Source organism: Pelobates fuscus, chromosome 3 (genome assembly GCF_036172605.1).
Source record: "Pelobates fuscus isolate aPelFus1 chromosome 3, aPelFus1.pri, whole genome shotgun sequence".
Lineage (NCBI taxonomy): Eukaryota > Metazoa > Chordata > Amphibia > Anura > Pelobatidae > Pelobates > Pelobates fuscus.
The window spans coordinates 219,725,317-219,742,979 of record NC_086319.1 but is presented as its reverse complement, the minus strand read 5'-3'; the positions used below and the strand labels follow the sequence as shown (position 1 = coordinate 219,742,979).

General features: G+C 38.0%; 1 protein-coding gene across 1 annotated transcript in view; it reads right to left on the bottom strand.

Annotated features, from left to right (window-relative positions):
• The window catches only part of LOC134602788 (chloride anion exchanger-like), a 57,981-nt gene that overhangs the window by 27,411 nt on the left and 12,907 nt on the right, over positions 1 to 17,663 (bottom strand). The window contains exons 6-11 of the mRNA XM_063448111.1: positions 13,717 to 13,881; positions 11,731 to 11,883; positions 8,644 to 8,726; positions 7,396 to 7,543; positions 5,078 to 5,191; positions 1,475 to 1,552 (exon numbers count right to left, since the gene is read on the bottom strand). Coding sequence (XP_063304181.1) covers positions 1,475 to 1,552; positions 5,078 to 5,191; positions 7,396 to 7,543; positions 8,644 to 8,726; positions 11,731 to 11,883; positions 13,717 to 13,881 — 741 coding nt within the window. The remainder of the gene's footprint in view (positions 1 to 1,474; positions 1,553 to 5,077; positions 5,192 to 7,395; positions 7,544 to 8,643; positions 8,727 to 11,730; positions 11,884 to 13,716; positions 13,882 to 17,663) is intronic.

Genomic DNA, 17,663 nt, shown 5'->3' with positions numbered 1-17,663 from the left:
ACCACACTGCCTTGCTGTCCTGCCGCCGCTTGCCGGCTAGGCACCCTGGGGTGAGCCGAAAATACCGGACTAAGCCATTCCGTCAGGTGATTCGCAACTGGCAGCGCAGACCATGAGCCTGGAGAGGTCACAGAAGCCCTGGTCCGATATCTGGACTGAGTTGCTCTGCGGCCAGGGATCGCACAGGCATTTGGGGCTGGCGGCCCCCTTCTATACAGAGTGGTGGACTTGGGTGTCCCAGTCCTAGCAGCCCGCCATTAACCGGCATTGGATAAGCATCCCTATACAAAGACCATAGAGGCCTTAATGTACAGCCTGCACTCAGTGCTTAATGGGCTTGATTTAACTTTTATTTTACAATCTCTTATGTTTATATGCCAACTTGATATAACTTTTACTTTACCACCTCTTATGTTTATATGCCAGCTAATATAAAATGCCACTCTCTGCACATAACTGACTAATGGCAAATCTGCAATATTGCCTGTGTGAGACGTGTCTGTAGGTCTTGATTTACAAGATAAGATAGCCTAAACATCCTTTTTGCATTGAAATTGTGCCCTATTGTTGAAAGGTAATGCTCATTACTTTTTTCACACAGCATAACAAGAGCTTAATTTGTACACACTGTGATGCACTAGCCAGATTGGTCAAGACGAGATACCTCCCTTGGAGGCAAATATCCTGGAGCACACCGGCTTAACTGACAGCCCCCCTCCCGCAGCCGCGGAAACATCTAAGCTCTGGGTGAGCATGCTATTTTAATCCACACCCTACAAATAGTTTCTTAAACATGCTCCATCCCTAGGAATAGTACCCAGCAGATACTAAGCTACAGAATAAACCAAAGGTTAATGCGTTACTCTAGTATCCCATTTTATCTGACAATGTTAATGTCAGCCTACCCAGTATGCCCCGATAACACTTGTTATCTTCGCAATGTCAGATATAACTAGTTTTAGCCTGTATTACTACAAAAAAGTGCAGTATTACGTCCGCACATCACGTTTACACTATAGAACGCAAGACACACAGCACGCTCTATTTCCCGAGCTCATGGTTAACCTTATATGCTATTCACTCTAGCTAGACTCACCTTGCATAACCCTCATGTGTTTTGTATCTAACCCGAAATGTATACTGCAAGTTGTTATGTAAACTCATGTTAAGCCTGTTCAAATATAAAAACAAAAAAAAACAAAAAATTGTGCACATACTCTTACCACTGTTTTTCCTGCATAAAACGTGTACGCTGTTGTGGCGTTTAATCATGCAATGTACCTACCTGCACAACAAAAATAAAGAATTATATTTAAAAAAAAAAAAAGTATTGGCTTAAGCCTAGTATGTTTATTATGTACTCTTTGTTAATAAACTGGCATCCCTGGTTCACTGACAACAAATATTTTCTAAAACTTAAATGTTGTGTTCACCGTTATGTAATTTAATCATAGTGTCCAAGTATGTAAAGTACCTTTTGTAATGGTTCAAGAAGAAATCCTATGGCCAAAGTGACAATCATAACCATGATAGCTGACAAGAGACCAGCAATCTATAAAAAAAATAAAAAAAAATTAGTTACATCAAAAGTGTTTTTGTAACATGTCAAGTAGGCCAGTGATGAACGGCTGGAAGCATATAAGTTAACCAATGAAACCGTTGTTTATCATTTTTATTATTATTATTGCCATTTATATAGCGCCAACAGATTCCGTAGCGCTTTAAAATATTATGAGAGGGGGGATTTAACTATAAATAGGACAATTATAAGAAAACATACAGGAACAATAGGTTGAAGAGGACCCTGCTCAAACGAGCTTACATTCTATTGTCTATTATTGACAGAATAAAATATTACAGGAAATACCAGACATAGAGAACCAACAAAATTGTGTCTGACAGGTATATATGAAAAGATAGGTGCCACAAGGTGGATGCAGAATCTTAGTTGTATTTGCTACATCTGTAATAACCGACTTTAAATTTGTTTGTTTCAATGTCAATGAATGATTTCCTTCGTTTCCTTCAAAAATTTGTAAAAATATTTCTGTCGCAGCCTGTTTGCCTGCACCCTCAATTTTGAATCTAATTTGTCTTCTAGGTTTTTTTTTTCAATAATAAGTATCTGTTTTGCCAGACAAAAATAGAACAGAATTAAACAACAAGAACAGTATCAAAATTTGCCACCATATTATTAATTTTGCTATACCAATGTTACCATTTATACCTGTAGTTTACTAATAAGCCGTTTTTCATTGTTATTTCCAGTGAATGTATTCCACTAATATTTCATGTACATATAATTATTCATATTTGGGGTTATAGAATTATAACACTTTTTAATTGTATACAACAATTGTTTGCTTGTCACCCCCCCCCCCCTTTTTTTTACCCCTCCTGACTGAAAACACCCACATATAACTGTGTCTTATCGCCATCAGTGTTTTTAAGGCCTTAATCCACTAACCCAGTTCTCAGCAAAAACTCAGACACTCTCTAAGCATTAGACAGCCAAACACATCTCTGCCTGCCTACCCAGGTTCCTTCTAAATTTATAGCATGCTCCTTCAGCTGCTTGAGATCGTACTCAACTATACCCTCATTCCCTTTACATTTTACCAGCAGCTGCAACTTTCCTTTAATTTTCTCTGGCCATCACTTCCAAATCCCCCCTGCTACCTCTTGTTTCAAATCTCCATTATAACCTTTAGATTGTCAGCTCATGGACTATCTAAGTAGGCACTTTGTATAAAAAAAAAAGCTTCAAAATCTCACCATTCGCAACTGGGAATTACCGGCTGAAGTTACTGGTGACAGCTCCCATCATACATTGCTATTTACTGTAATACTGACTGGTTTCTAAGCTTGTCTCTAAAGTTTATGGGCTGCTGCTATATCTGACAGTGTAAAACATGCTTCTGCCTGGTGAGAAGATGCAAAATCAAGGTAACAACTGGAAAGCCCACAATGCTTCCTATAGAAAATATATTTTAGCTATGTGGCAATACACATCAACCCTACAAAAACATACCAAGCCATATTATATTATACCAAACAGCTATACAAATAAACGAGAAGGCCAAACACACTATTCTTTTCATAAGTCAAGTGTATGTAATTGAAATGAAACATTTGTACAAACAAAAAATAAATAAAACTTTAAGGCCCCAACTAGGACTCACAGGAGCATCATACAAATATGCATCTAGAATAGTACCAACATTATACTTAAGTTTGTAAGACATATACATTAACAGTCATGTGCAAATTAAGCAGAAAGTTATATCAATTAATCTAAAAAAACAACAACTATATAAAATTAATTTAATTATATAAATGTAAAATTTCAATCATAACATATTAAACCTTATGTAAAAATTATATAATTTTATAAGAAAAATGCCACCATATTCATTATAGCATTGGACCACACATAAAACATATGTATAAGCATAAAAAAAAAAATCAAAACAAAGATTGTGTCCTCATGTCTCAGAGTGAGCAAGATTTAGCTGATATGACATAATTTAAAATTAATAGATTATGCCTGGAAGGTAAACATTAGGAAATAGTGATCTTTCACACTGGAAGAAAAAAAGCATGACTTAATATATTCTAGAATGATTTTACAGTAACCATAATAGGCATACATTCAAATATAGAACTAAGGGCAATAAATTTTGATAGCATCACCTCATGCTTAGAAAATAAATATATATATATATGTAAAGAGAGAGAGAGATACACTGATCCATTACAACAGTCTACATTAAGCAAGGTAAACATTAACCATTTTCACTAACAATTTATTTAAACTCTTAAGAATAAAGGCAATTGTCAACGTTCTGATCCAACTCAAAACCTTGGATCTGAGCTATAGGTTTGGTCCACAGTAATTTAAAGGTTTCTATTCAAATTGACCCATATTATACATACATATATATAAATAAATAATATATATATATATATTTTTTTAAAGGAAAGAAAACGTGTACATTTAATGTATATGTATATGTATACCTAACATAGCATTATATGTGAATAAAATGTGCAAAATGGGGGAAAATATTTTGTTTATAATAATTATTACACATTCACTGCCACTAATTTAAAAGAACTCAAAATATGTTCATATATCAGTGCTGATTGTTAAATACCTAATATGTCCAGAATGGAAATGAATCTTTGATAGTTAACGTTAACCCTTTCCAAACCCCACACTAATGCTATACCAACCATACCCCTTACCTAGTGCTTGCAACTCCAACTGTATGTCTATCCTAATCTTACCTTTAACCTTAACCCTACGCTAACTATACCCTGCAGCTGACCATAATTCTACCCTAACTATACCCTACCTTAAATCTAAGCCTAACCCTACCATAACCCTAACTCCACCACTAACCCCAACCCTAACTCTAAGGTAACCCACTACAAATGTCAATTCTGAGGTTTACTGTTTGAAACAGTAGATGGTGGTCTGTGACTGCCATCTATTATTAGTTTTCATAATTTCACTCAGTATAAATATGAATGGAGTGCCGATTGCACTGAAATAGGTGCTGTGCAGCTAACAAAGCACAGCACCGGCCACAATCAGCTTGGATACCTTGCCAGGATCTATTCAGATCCTGGAGGATCTCACTGAAGTAGCATGCAGTCCAGAAAAAACAGTTTTATCAATTAATTTAAACTACTAAATTTAAGTGATGTGTGTACCCTAAGTAGTGTGTATCGGTATGTTTGTAATTACCAGCCACGAATGACCAGCCAAATGCGAAACCTTACACAAGCCACTCCAACTAACTACAAACATACCGCTGACTCACCAACTACAACCATGTGCAGTTGATGTATTTTAAGGTTGCCAGTAGTGTTGGCTTTGGAATTTAGTTTTTTTTTTTTGTATTTTAACTAAAAGTCACTAGTGGACTGGCATTAAGCTGAAAAGCCTAGACCAAGATGTTGGAAACTTTTCAGTCGTTAGTGTTTGCAAACAACTATCAGCTAATGACTGGTATCTATCAACAACATTTCAAATAAAGCCGTGCTCTTTTAACAATAATGACATAAATACCTGGGTTTTGCCTCCTGTACTCTCCTGGACAGCTGACCTCGACAAAGATGTAGCAGCAGCAAACCCTCTGAAGCATCCACCAAAAATGTTGCTTAATCCAAATGCTACCAATTCCTGCATGAGATCAATCATTATCTATTTATCAGCTTTAAAATATATTAGCTGTTATGCAAGTGCTGAACTTATATTTAAGGTAGAAGGATGTGCACTGGAGATTTTACTCTTGAAATAAATATATTTATTTTTAACTTTAATATTAACTTGTTTTTAAAAGGAAAACATAAAAAAGTTATAAACATTACATTAGTTTTAGAGCAGGGCAGTTTCCTTGCAGCAGCTGCCCCATTCCAGCAGCCTTTGATCTCTATCCGATTAATGCTTCTCATAGAGACGCATTGGGGACATAGGGTGCATGCGTAGCAATTGCCATGCTTCACCAATTTAGTGCTTCCCATTGAGAAACACATTTTAGAGAGGCAGTACCATAAGAGTTAGATTACAGTGTGTTTAGCAGTGATGTACACACAATCCATGGGGCACCGGTGCGAAACTGATCCATGGTCCCCCCACCCCCTGACAGACACACACACAGACACATACATACAGCATACAGACACACATACATACATACAGAGACACATACATACACACATACACACAGACACATACATACATACAGACACACACACACATACAGAAAGACACATACATACACACAGACAGACACACAGACACATACAGACACATACACACACACATACAAACAGACAGGCACACATACATACATATAAAAACAGACAGAGACACACAGACACATACACACATACAGACAGACACACACACAGACACATACATACAGACACACATACAGAGACACACACATACACACAGACATACAGACACACAGACACACACATACAGACACACATACATACCTAGACACACACACACACACACAGACAGACATACACACACACACACACACACACAAACACATACACATACATACAAACACACACATATCCAAAATGTTTAAGTCACCCTCCTGTTTCCTACCTTTTAGGTGCAGGAGGGTGACTTTCCCTGGGGTCCAGTGGTGGCTCAGGCTGATGGGAGTTAAAGTACCCACTCTGACTCCCTCTCCTTCCTTCCGCGTGGCTCTGTCTGATAGCTGGGAGGAGTGACGGGGCAGTCACTTCCTCCCAGCTGTGATGTCATTACAGGCAGCCCAGGCGTGCTGTTAAAGCACCGCAGTGCTGACCGGGCCCCCTGGAAATCCATAGCCATTGGGTGGCCCTAACAGTTTGCCACGCAGGCCGGGGCCGCAACACATGGCGGCGGGCACTCGGTCGCAGGGGTCAGCAGGACGGCTGGGCCCCTTGAAGTGACAGGCACGGTCGCAGCAGTGACCCCTGCAACCGTGGTATGTACACCACTGGCGTTTAGTGTTGAGAGGTTTTTAATACATTAGAGGTGTTGCGGTTAAAGGGATATTTAAAATTATTAGATTTATGGTTACAGTTGGTTTAAACTTAGAATGTGGCAGGTCAGATATTTAGTTTTTAAGAGGAGGGAAGCCTAGGATTAAGGTAAAGTTTTTTTTTTTTTTAAGTTTAGTGATTAAACTTGGAACTAAGAAAGGTGTTTATCTTTTGGAGAAGTTACATTGAAAAGGGTGTTAAGGGCATGTGGAGTTTAAAGGATTAGCTGAAAGGTACTCACCCTCCTATGTCTCTTATAATCCAGTTAGCCTCCTATGATTGATTTTTGAACTACAGCAGCTGTTTTAGTGAGCATCTCTCAATGCAGACCCTGCTCCTCCTGCAAGACCTTTACTGGTGAGAGCATGTTTGTTGGAAATGGGAAGTGATCCCTTCCACTTCCTGCCCAGTCTAACATACAAACACTGGAGCAGTTGGGACAGCACTGAATTTTACATTCTCTGTAACTGTTCCTGCAGCTCTGGATTCAAACAAAGGAGGCTTACAGGACTAATAAAAACTTTGGCCAAAGCTTCCTGGTAATTATCTTTTACCACCAGCCTAAAAAGGTACATTATAAGTGCTAAAAACGGGCACCTCCTAATGGCAGGTGCCTACTCTGCCTAATGAGAAACAAGGCTCTGAGGGAAAGATAGAAACATAAACATGTTAAGGATAAAGGGATAGGGGCATAGACGTGTCAGGAAAAGGAGGGAATCAAAATACACCACAACGTGTAGACCTTAATTCAACACTTTACTCCAGTTTGCCAGGTATTCAGGGAGCAAACCTATGTTACTGTCTAATTATGCATATAAGGCTATTATATTAACTAACCTGATTACCATTGATGACATAGTCATGCTTGATAGAATACACTTTAGCAACAGAAAAAGCGATTGCAAATCCTACTATTCCAATGGAGAATCCATCAGCAACACAGGACTCAAAAACCTTAATATCTGGTGCCTTTGGAGCCTCAAATCTGGGCAAATGAAAAAGAACACTGTTATTTTAAGCAAGATGAAAGACAGGATGTTTAAAATGCACTGGCAATAGAAAACATGGCTGCATTTTAAAGAGAGTCACATATATTCAGCACATCATAATAGCTACATTGTCAGCAACTGCATGAATTTGTTTCATTTTTTTTTTTTTTTTTAAAGAGAACAGAAATTCAGCTCTATAGAATATTTATGAATGCAAATGAACAAAGTGCTGTTTGCAAAGTAATATTTATTGTTGTCTGCGAAGGAATACCAAACTATGATGATTCAGCCCTAAAAAAAGTATGACTGCCACAAACTTAAGAAATGTGCATATGTCTGGTTATACTTTCTAAAAGTATAACTTAAGACTGCCCTGCTACTTTCTAAAACATGAACTTAAGACTGCCCTGCTAAAGCAGGATACATCAGTCTGGTGTTGGAGGACAGGGGCTCTCCTTTTAATACAAATACTGGATAAAGCTCCCCAGTAACTTTGTGGATTTTGTGATGCCCTTTATAGGACCTGTTTTACGTAGAATCCAATTCTGCTTTTCATAAAGATCAATTTATGTTAATGATACTGTTTTACCAGTATACACTCTTTCAGTGTTTCAGTTCTGCTGCCCCCTAGTTTTTTTTAGAGCAAATAGAAATGTGAAAAAATAGGACATATTTGAAATCTGTCCCGTTTCAGCAGATTTTGCACATGCCTAGTCTCCTTTAATGATGAATTTCAGGGTCCTCCCATTGAGTTGCCATTTGGGTAGCAAACGCAGCTGCCTATGAGTTGATGTATGTTATTGCTATCTCTGCACCTGGGTCATATTAGCTTAAAACATTATCTTAAAACATCATCTTAAAACTTCAACATCCACCAACTTCAACATCCACCAACCAAAACTTCAACATGTAGGATGCGAAGTTTAACTTTCAATATGGAACATTGGCATAGATGGTTACTTACTGCTTGAAATGTTGATTCAGTGTTCACTTTACAGGCGCTAACACAACATAAGCATTTAAAAGCATTTTAGCTTTGTCCCCCTTAAGACAGGGATAAAAAAACATTTTTTTTTAGAAAAAATTATGTACTTGCCCTGATGCAAGTGTCCCAACAGTGCCTACGTTATATTTATTTTTGAAGTCAAATCCATATGATACACCGGTTGCAATAACAGTCTGCAAAATAAAATATATTGTAGCTTTATTTAATATTTTATGGAATACTTCAAAGTAATTCAAACATAAATTAAGGTAGTTAAAATATATTAGAAATATACATCTCATATACAATGTTTCCAACATTACTGTAAGTGAGGAATAGTGAACATATTGGTCAATACAATAGACTTGTGCATTAGTCAAATGAAGTGCATTTATTCCAAATTTTGCCAATCGGCAGGTTGTGCAAAATTCAATAAATCTGAAGAGCCTTATGGACATTTCACAAATAAAATGACCAATTCATTTTGTGATTCAGAGTTCCAGCCTTGGTGCCAGAAGCAGAAGCACAGGATGGAGGAAAAGCTAGTTTTTTTCTTGGAGGTGGGGGAATAAATTGCTGAAAAAGATGAAAGATTGAGAAAGTGTGGCTAGGTCATTGCTGTGCCTATGCACCGCCAGTACATCACTTAGACTAAGTTTGGTTCACTGATTTAGATTAAGAATTATTTTACAGGTTTATGTTTTTTATTTATTTTTTGGTGTTTTTTTTTTTTTGTTAGAGACAGATTATTTGATTTCCAGTGTACTATAGTGCCACTGCTTGTGCTTTGCAAATTGCAATACAGTGTGTGACTGCAGTTTACTGCATAAGTGAGTGTGTATTGTAGAAGTGTTACAGGCAGGGTGCAGCATCATTGAAGAAGAAGAATCGTTTGAAAACTGCCAAATGGACAATATTCAAACTATGTAAAGCTAATTCTTTTTTTTCAAACAATTTGATTCAGCCGACCAAAATTTTAGTTATTAGTAATAAAAAATATCAAAAGGCAGATAGCTGTGTTGTCAAGTGAACCTGCTTATGGGAATAGACATGTGATCAATGGTGATGTCATTGCCAATATGTTCCCTTATTCAATCTGTCCACACTTGATCTTGCTCATTCAGTTTATTCCTTTTACAAGGTAAAAGCAATCCTAGCATGGTAACGTAATACAGGCCACTGCAAAAGTGTATTCAAAAGTAATGTCTCCATTAAACACTCATGTGCTTTATTTCTAATAAGGCTGTCTTTTAAATGTAACTCATCACTTGAGTAACAATAAAAACGAGTCAGAAGTGGTTAATTATGAAAACAAACAGTGAAATATCGGCACTGTTTGCGGTCACAATGCCACTGTATAAATTTTGTCGTGCTTTATGTATTACTATCGCAGACAAAAAAACAAATTGGTTTTGAATTCCTAACAATTCACACCTCAATGTATAATACTGTCAGTGTGACACCTTGAGATTATTAATTAAACCAGGAATTATACATTAGAATTAACAAAGAAATTGCAAATCTTAGGTTGAAATGATTCTGGACATTTTTATAAGTTTGGTTATATTTGTCTAAAATATTGATATCTGTTGTTAGCTCTCTACAATCCCCTTTTAGTGAATAACCTCTGCTCACTAATAGTATGGAGTTAAGAAGTTCAGATGTATCTGAAGTCATTCACATAGGATGACAAACATTAACTGTAGATGATATCAGTGGGCAGTTAAGATAAGATAACAGCAAAAAAACACTAATATGTTCACCCCATTCACTCTTGGAAGATTATAAAATAATAAACTGTAAAAAAAAAAAAAATACACCAAAAGGTATTTATAGTTTTTCTACTCTTACTAGTATGATATAGGATTGTTGATAGAATGCAATACTGAGCTAATAGGAGAAAAAAAAATAAAGCTAAATGATATTGGGGAAACCAGAGAATTGATAGTGGCTTGTTACAAGTCATATTATTCCACTTTTAGCGGGGTAGACTGTCCAAGGAGACCAACAAACTATGAACTCTAGAAGGAGGTGAGTAGTGATTCATTGTGCACTACATTGTTACTGTTGGATTGCATGTACAGACCTGGGTAATGGGCAATAAGTTAGAGCTGGGTACTCAATGGTACTCATCCTAATAATTCCCTTTAAATCATGTCCACGAGGATTTTTAGATGTATATCTGATAGAAGAACCAATAAACATTTCGTTCATTCAGGTTTATGCAAGTCCCTCTGTTATGCTCATTGGAAACAATGGATTCACAAATCATCCCACAGATAGTATTTGGACAATTCCTGTAAAGACCTTTCCAGGCATTCCATTCTGTTGTAATACATACAGCTGTGTTGCACTAGGGAAGATCATTTATCTTAAAGTTGAATTCAACAGTGCATTCCTCAAGGGCTTATGTTTTGAAAAGTGTAGTCTGAACACTACTATTTATCTATGAGACAATGAATGTTGAGGGTTCAGGAATTTTAGCAAATAGGAACTGCATTTCTTCTTTGTAAATAGTGTGGAAATGTCCTGAGAGAAGACAGACATCATCCTAGTATGTTGGGGAATGTTACCTTGCAGTTGTCAATAAATCAGTGTCCAAAACCATAGGTAATAAATATACACAATTACAGCTTAATTACAAAATATGAAAAATAAAATTGTTGCCTTTTATTTAAAGGGACACTCTGATCACAAAAAAACCAGTTTAGCATAATGAAGCAATTTTGGTGTATCAATTATGTTCCTGCATTCCCACTGCTCTTTTCTCTGTCATTTAAGAGTTAAATAACATTTGTTTATGTTTATGCAACCAGAGCCACACCTCCCCTGGCTTTGACTGACACAGGCTACATGAATCCCTTTTTTATTTTTTTATTTAGTCAGATCTTACAATACAGCGTGTTTATTTTACAAATTCTTATCTATTGCTTTGAGCTTATTTTTTTCTGTAATGTGTTGGGAGATCATGTGAGTCTCAGTCATGGGAAGTGTGACTAGGGCTGTATAAACAAAGTACTTTAACTCCTAAATCACAGAGAATTGAGCAGTAAGACTGCATGGTCATTTTATACATATATTACATATGTGTGTTAAGTATTTTTCAAAGTGTTCATTTTAATTATATATGTATATATATATATACACACACACACATACACACACTTGGATTTGCATTTGAAAGAGAACATTTCTTACCATAATCACTTCAATAGGAATTGGTACAGGTATCTTTGCTTTGAAACGGTCATTAATCTCTTTTACTGCAAACACTACAACCATGATGATTATCGAGGTAACCAGATCAGCAATATTTGTGTCTGTAATCTGTGTAAATATATCTCTCAAAGTCTGTAAAACAGAATCAATAGTTGTAAAACTGAATGCCAGTGTGTATATGGTTTTAGTGATTACAAGTGAACATTCATGTTTAAAGATTAAAAAGCCATAAAATGTTTTGACATTACTTGATTTGAATTTATTGATAGTCTCACAAAAGGTACTTACAACTACATATTAACACATATTCAGTAATAATACTTTGAAATACTTTAATGGTGACAAATTCAATATGAATTGAACCTAGCAGCAATAATTATGACTCATTTGTTCTAATAATTAATCTATTATTTAATAATACACAAGAACACATATATTGTGAATCCAGAGTTATTATATTTTATTTTGATTGATGGCTACATTGCAAAGTATAGAACACATTTAAAAAGGAACACTCCAAGTTCAGTGTAGGTAGAGAGTGGTGCCCAGTGGACTTTAGGTAAGAAGTCAAAATGCTACCTATGGATTTGTTAGTACCTCAACCCACATAGACATGCAAGAAGTGCTATGGTAATGAAGCAGAGTGTGAGTAATATGCTGCTCTATGATCTGAGCTCTGCTTTGTAGAATTGCTCAAGGACTGTGAGGAGGAACTTTCATGAATTGTGTGCCTATGGAAACACAAACCTTGCTTTCCCACCTTGCTGAACCTCCAAAAGTAAGCTGAGGAAAGAAGGATATATGAAGGATATTTCCTCTGGAAAAATGTATACATAACTTGAACTGAATTTTGTTTGCTAATTAGGTTGCTAGAGAGCCCACCACTACTGAATAACAAGCTCCTCACTTACTTAACCAATGACTTAAATTGTATTTATTAATGTCTTTTTGTACTTCATGAATGCAGGAGATGGCTATATAAAGATTTTTATTTTCTGTGACGTGATTAATTTTTATTTAGTTATAAGATATGTCCCCTCCCTTATTATATAAGTGTGGGAGGAAAGAGACTTAGGCACCCTAGCCACCACTGGCCATAAATTAAGGTAGTTTCATTGGAATTTCTTGGCCCTCTTTCAGGGCTGGATGGCTGCTGTCCATCTGTCCCGATAAAACATAGGTCAAATGTAAGGGGAAGAAGGCTATCATCATCTTTTTTTTTTAATAGAGAGGCCAAGATGATTGTCTCTCTCAGTGTGAGGCAGTAGACCATCTCTTTCTAATCACATGCTGAGCATGTATTACTTCTGTCACTTGGATTTCACTTTCAGTGCCTCACGTGACAGCAGTGCATTGTGTTGCTCTGTGCTGCAGCCCCAAAAGGGTTATAATAAATGTATGTCTATGTTTATATGCTGGAGTTTCACAGACCCCAGCATGTATTTATATTTTCTTTTATTATTTTATATTTGTAAACAGTGCCCAGGTTTTGCAATTTACAGACTTGCGTCTATTGTTTTACCTTACTGGACTAACATTGGAAAGAAGATCTGATGTTTGTGGTGAGTTACCTTCAAGTGCCAATCAGGATATTTAAACTGGCTTCAAAGCATAATATAATCATACAGCAGCAGTGCACAAATTTATACCGCTTAGTAAACAGATATGTAATCTCCAACTCAATAAACATGCCCAACATGCGTAAACCATGCTAATTTCACAACTGCAGCATTAACATTATGTTTACCAGGCTGGTGAAAGCATGCAGTTGCTTATAATATAATCATTATATCACTAGTATCATAGCTGTTAGTTTTCTATAGAAAATATCCTGGCACAACTCAATTGATGACATATAATTAGTTTCTTATTTATGAACATAGCTGTAAGAAGATAAACACATTTTTTTTCTGTTTAATAGGGCACTGCAGTGAATTGATGTTACAAGTGAACAAATAAACTTACGTAAAATAATGCTATAGGTCCACTGTATGATTTAACTGTTAGTCCAAGTAAGAACTTTAACTGAGATATTAAAACATGAATGGCAGCTGCCGTTGTAAAACCACTGATCAGGGAGTCAGATAAATAGATGACTATGAAGCCCACTTGGAGTAGTCCTAAAGCCAACTAGGAGAAAAAAACAACAAAACAAAATAAAACAGGAAAAATAATTTCATAATTTAGTTTGTGCACAATCAAAGCAACAAATAGGACCATATTTGAGGTTGCATATGTATTGGTGGACCTGTTGGTTGTTGGTCTCATTGACACTTTATGGGAACATACTAATATAGACATGAACTTTGTAATGTAAACATTGAGGGATGATAGCTGTCTAAGGTACCTTTTAAATTAGCAGTACGTGCACTTTCTATACCTGTGTGTTATGTGTATCGTATATATTATTGGAATAAAGATCACTCTTTGGTATACATTAACAGTTAGGTCTGGAAATATTTGGACTCTGACACAGGTTTCGTTATTTTGTCTGTTTTCCGAAATAAATTCAAGTTACAGTAAATAATGAGTATGGACGTAAAGCGTTCAATCCCTCAGTTTTAATTTGAGGGTATTTACACACAAATTGGAGGAAGAGTTTTGGAATTACAGCTGTTTAATACATAGCCCCCTATTTTCAAGGGACCAAAGTAATTGGACAATTGACTCCAAAGCTGCTTTATGAACAGGTGTGGGCTATTCCTTCATTAATTCTTCATCAATTAGGCAAGTAAAAGGTGTGGAATTGATTCCAGGTGTGGAATTTGCATTTGAAAGCTGTTGCTGTGAACCCACAACATCAGGACAAACCCTATGGTCAATGACGCCTGGGTGCGGAATTTTTTGGGGCCTCCAGTGTCACGATAGTGACCCCTTCTCACAGAGTATATGTCAGGATCCCCTTCCCCTACCTGTTGGCGAGCGGCGTCCTCACAGCCCCGGACGGCGCTTGCATCATCCTTCTCGTCTCCCAGCGGCAGCATGTATAATGCTGTTAAAGTCACAGCACTACAATCACAGTGGGAGGTATAGATATCTCCCACATGTGATTGTTAATTCTGATTGGAAATTATCCAATCAGAATTAAACACAGGGTTTATATACTTACCTTTCCTGTCTTTCAGTGCCCTGTTGTGGTCTTTGCTTGCTAGTATTGCTACTGAAACTTATGCTTCTGGTTACGTACTCTCTGGCTTGTTTATCTGACTTTGTGACTTTCTCCTACCCTTTGACCTCGGCTTGTTTCTCGTTATTCTGTCTTCTGGTTCCCCTTACTCGGCTTGTCTCCTGACTATTCTTTGTGTGCTTAGCCCGGCCACTCTAAGGTCCGGTACAGCGCCTTTTCTGTGTGTGTGTATTAGCGTGTTTGGTTCCCCGAATCGTGACAGTATAACCCAGAGGAGAACGTATACCGGACCTTAGTGTGGGCGGACTAACGTTTTAGAGTAGTCAAAGGGATAGCCAGAGATCAAGGGAGTACAGAAGACGGAGAAACGATATAACCTAGCCAAAATACGGGGAACCAGAGAGCAGAATAGTCAAAATGGAAAGTCAAAAGTCAATAACCAGGAAACACACACTCAAGAATAATATAATCACTAGAGGAACCAACAGGAACCACACTAGGGTGCCTTACAACTGACAGGGATGCCCTTATATAGTGTGGGGTTTATAGCTTTAAAACCACGCCCCTAAAAAAGGTCCGGGGGCGTGGTCGCGTTTGGACTACGTCGGCATTTACTGGCCGACTACGGCGCGCATGCACCGTATTATAAACGGGAGAGCTTTGTGTGCGGCCGGCGTCAGAAGGGCTGTGCCGCTCACCAGAAGTGAGTGAAGAGAATGCTGTGCTGCGCGGGTCCGAGGAGGAAAGGTAAGGTATCGTTACACCCATGTGTCCAGTCCAGACATGCATGTTTCTGTAGCAATGACTCCACCTCTCCATCTATATGTCCCACCAGTTCTTGTAAGTTTTGTAACAGACACACTAACACACACTGCCAATGACAGACACACACTCATTTGAAACACAGACTGACAGCACACTTACTGACAGGCAAACTCATTGACAGAAACACTCACTGATAGACACACACACTGACAGACACACACACTGACAAACACACTCTGACAAACACACACACACACACACACACACACTGACAGACAGACACACACACACAAAGTCACTGATACACACTCACTGACAGACACACACTTACAGACACACTCACTGACAAACAAACACACTTACAGGCAAACTCACTGACAGACACACTCACACTGTCAAACACACTCACTGACAAACAGAAACACACTCACTGACAGACACACTGACTGACAGACACAAACACTGAAAGGCACACTCACTGAGAGACACACACTCCCTGACAGACACACTTACTGACAGACACACTCAGTGACAGACACACACACTGGCAAAGAAACTCACTGACAGACACACACACACTGACAGACACACATATTGACAGATGCACGCACTGACAAACACACTCACTGGCAGACAAACTCACTGACAGACATTCATTCACTGATGTGCAAAAAAGTAGTGATGGTCCAAGCACTAAAGTTCAACCCAGTGGGCAGATTTATTGGAGCAAAGTTGAAACAGCATTTCGGCACACAAAAGGCCCTGTTGTGGGACAAAACGTTGTTTCTACTTTGATCCAATAAATCTTACCACTGGATTGAATTTGAGTGCAGGCCTGAGGATTGACCAACCTCAGGCCCAGTTGCAGCCACGGATCCAGGAGAGTGCCGTATCCATATTGGTAATTATATTGACTCACTCACTGATAGACACACACATGCTGACAGATACACACAGACAAAGTCACTGACACACACTCTCTGACAGACACTGACAAACACACACACTGACAGGCAAACTCACTGATAGACACACTCACACTGTCAAACACACTCAGTGACAAACAGAAACACACTCACTGACAGACACACTCACTGACAGACACACAGACATACTGAAAGGCACACTCACTGACAGACACACACTCCCTGACAGACACACTCACTGACAGACAAACTCACTGACAGACACACACACTGGCCAAGAAACTCACTGACAGACATACACACACACACACACACAAACTGACAGACACACATATTGATGTACACATGCACTGACAGACACACTCACTGATATGCAAAAAAAGTAATGATGGTCCAGGCACTCAAGTTCAATCCAGTGGGCAGATTTATTGAAGCAAATAAAGAAACAATGTTTCGGCCCACAACAGGGCCTTTTGTGGGCCGAAATGCTGTTTCTACTTTGCTCAAATTTATCTGCCCACTGGATTGAACTTGAGTGCCTGGATCATCATTACTTTTTTTGCAAATCACATTGTGAGGATTGACCAACCTCAGGCCTGGTTGCACCCTGGGATCCAGGAGAGTGCAGTATCCATATTGGTAATTATATTGACTCACTCACTGTTAGACACACAAACACTGACAGAAAAACACATTGACAGACATACACACTGACAGACACACACACAGACAGACAAATTCACTAACAGACATACATACACACTCACTGACAGACACACACATTGACAGACAGAAACCCACACACGCACACTCATGAGCAGACAAATTCACTGACAGACACATATACACTCCCTGACAGATACACACTCAATAACAGACACACACTCACTGAAAGACACACTCACTAACAAACACACATACACTCACTGACAGACACACTCGCTAACAGATACATATACACTCACTGACAGACTTACACTGACACACACAGACACACACTCTTACATTTACACATTCTTGCACACGCATTCTCAAATTAAATTTATTTATTGTTGATTTATTTTTTGAGGCCCATCCAGCCTCCCTACCGTTGG